This window comes from Helobdella robusta (assembly GCF_000326865.2).
Source record: "Helobdella robusta unplaced genomic scaffold HELROscaffold_56, whole genome shotgun sequence".
NCBI classification, from domain to species: domain Eukaryota; kingdom Metazoa; phylum Annelida; class Clitellata; order Rhynchobdellida; family Glossiphoniidae; genus Helobdella; species Helobdella robusta.
Window position 1 is genome coordinate 809998 of NW_008705301.1, and position 929 is coordinate 810926.

Below are 929 nucleotides of genomic sequence, written 5' to 3' on the forward strand. Positions count from 1 at the left end.
CCAATCAACAAACCAACCAACTAACTAACCAAATAACCAACCAACCAACCAACCATGCAACAGAATCAAACCACCTCCATCATCAAACCAAACAATCAATCGACAGCTCGATTAATTTTTGCATTACCGTTATCAATCCGACAAATCGCTCGATGTTTTTTTCTCGGTATGTATGAATGTGTGTGTTTATCTGTGTGTAGGTATTTGTGTGGGTGTGAGGTGTAGGTGTGGTGTTGGGGGGAGTTTACCTGGCACGACGGCGACGGTCTTAAGGGCCCTGAGGACCCTAAAAGTTCTTAGGATAGAGAGGTTACCCATCGGAAAAGCCAAGGTGATGTAACTGGATAAGTGAATGAATGAATGAGTGAGTGAGTAAATGAATGAATGAGTGAATGAATGAATGAAAAAATAAATTGAAGAATGAATGGGTGTATGAGTGGGAAAACGACCAAATGAACAAATGAAAAGTTTGAACTGTAAATGAAAGCCAACAACGAACACAAACATACAATTGACTCTAATGCACGCTCACACAAACATACAAACAAATAAACATACAAACAAACACACACATACAAACACACACACACACACACATACAAACAAACTAACGCCAGTGAAACGACTAAGAAATCAAGCCAGTTCCACATATCCCTGAGGTATGTGAATCGCTCTACTATGAAACCCCTGGCAAACATCTTCATTGTGCTTTCTACTGTATAAATGCCCGTGAATGCCGCCCTGTACGTTCGTGTGTATGTTTGTTGATGTGTTCGTTTGTATGTTTGTATGTATGTTGGTGTTTGTTTGTATCTTGGTATGTTTGTTGGTGTGTTTGTATATTGGTTTGAATGCTGGTGTTTTTTTTATTTGTTTGTTTGTATGTTGGTATGTATGTATGTTTGTTTGTTTGTTTGTATGTTGGTGTG

General features: G+C 38.8%; 1 protein-coding gene across 1 annotated transcript; it reads right to left on the reverse strand.

Annotated features, from left to right (window-relative positions):
• Nucleotides 1–186: 186 nt before the first annotated feature.
• On the reverse strand, nucleotides 187–758 carry HELRODRAFT_87154 (hypothetical protein; the record flags this gene model as incomplete). Its single annotated transcript, XM_009028476.1, has 2 exons — nucleotides 187–340; nucleotides 613–758. Coding segments are annotated over 2 exons (300 nt in total), but the record flags the coding sequence as incomplete, so codon positions are not given.
• Between the last annotated feature and the right edge of the window lie 171 nt (nucleotides 759–929).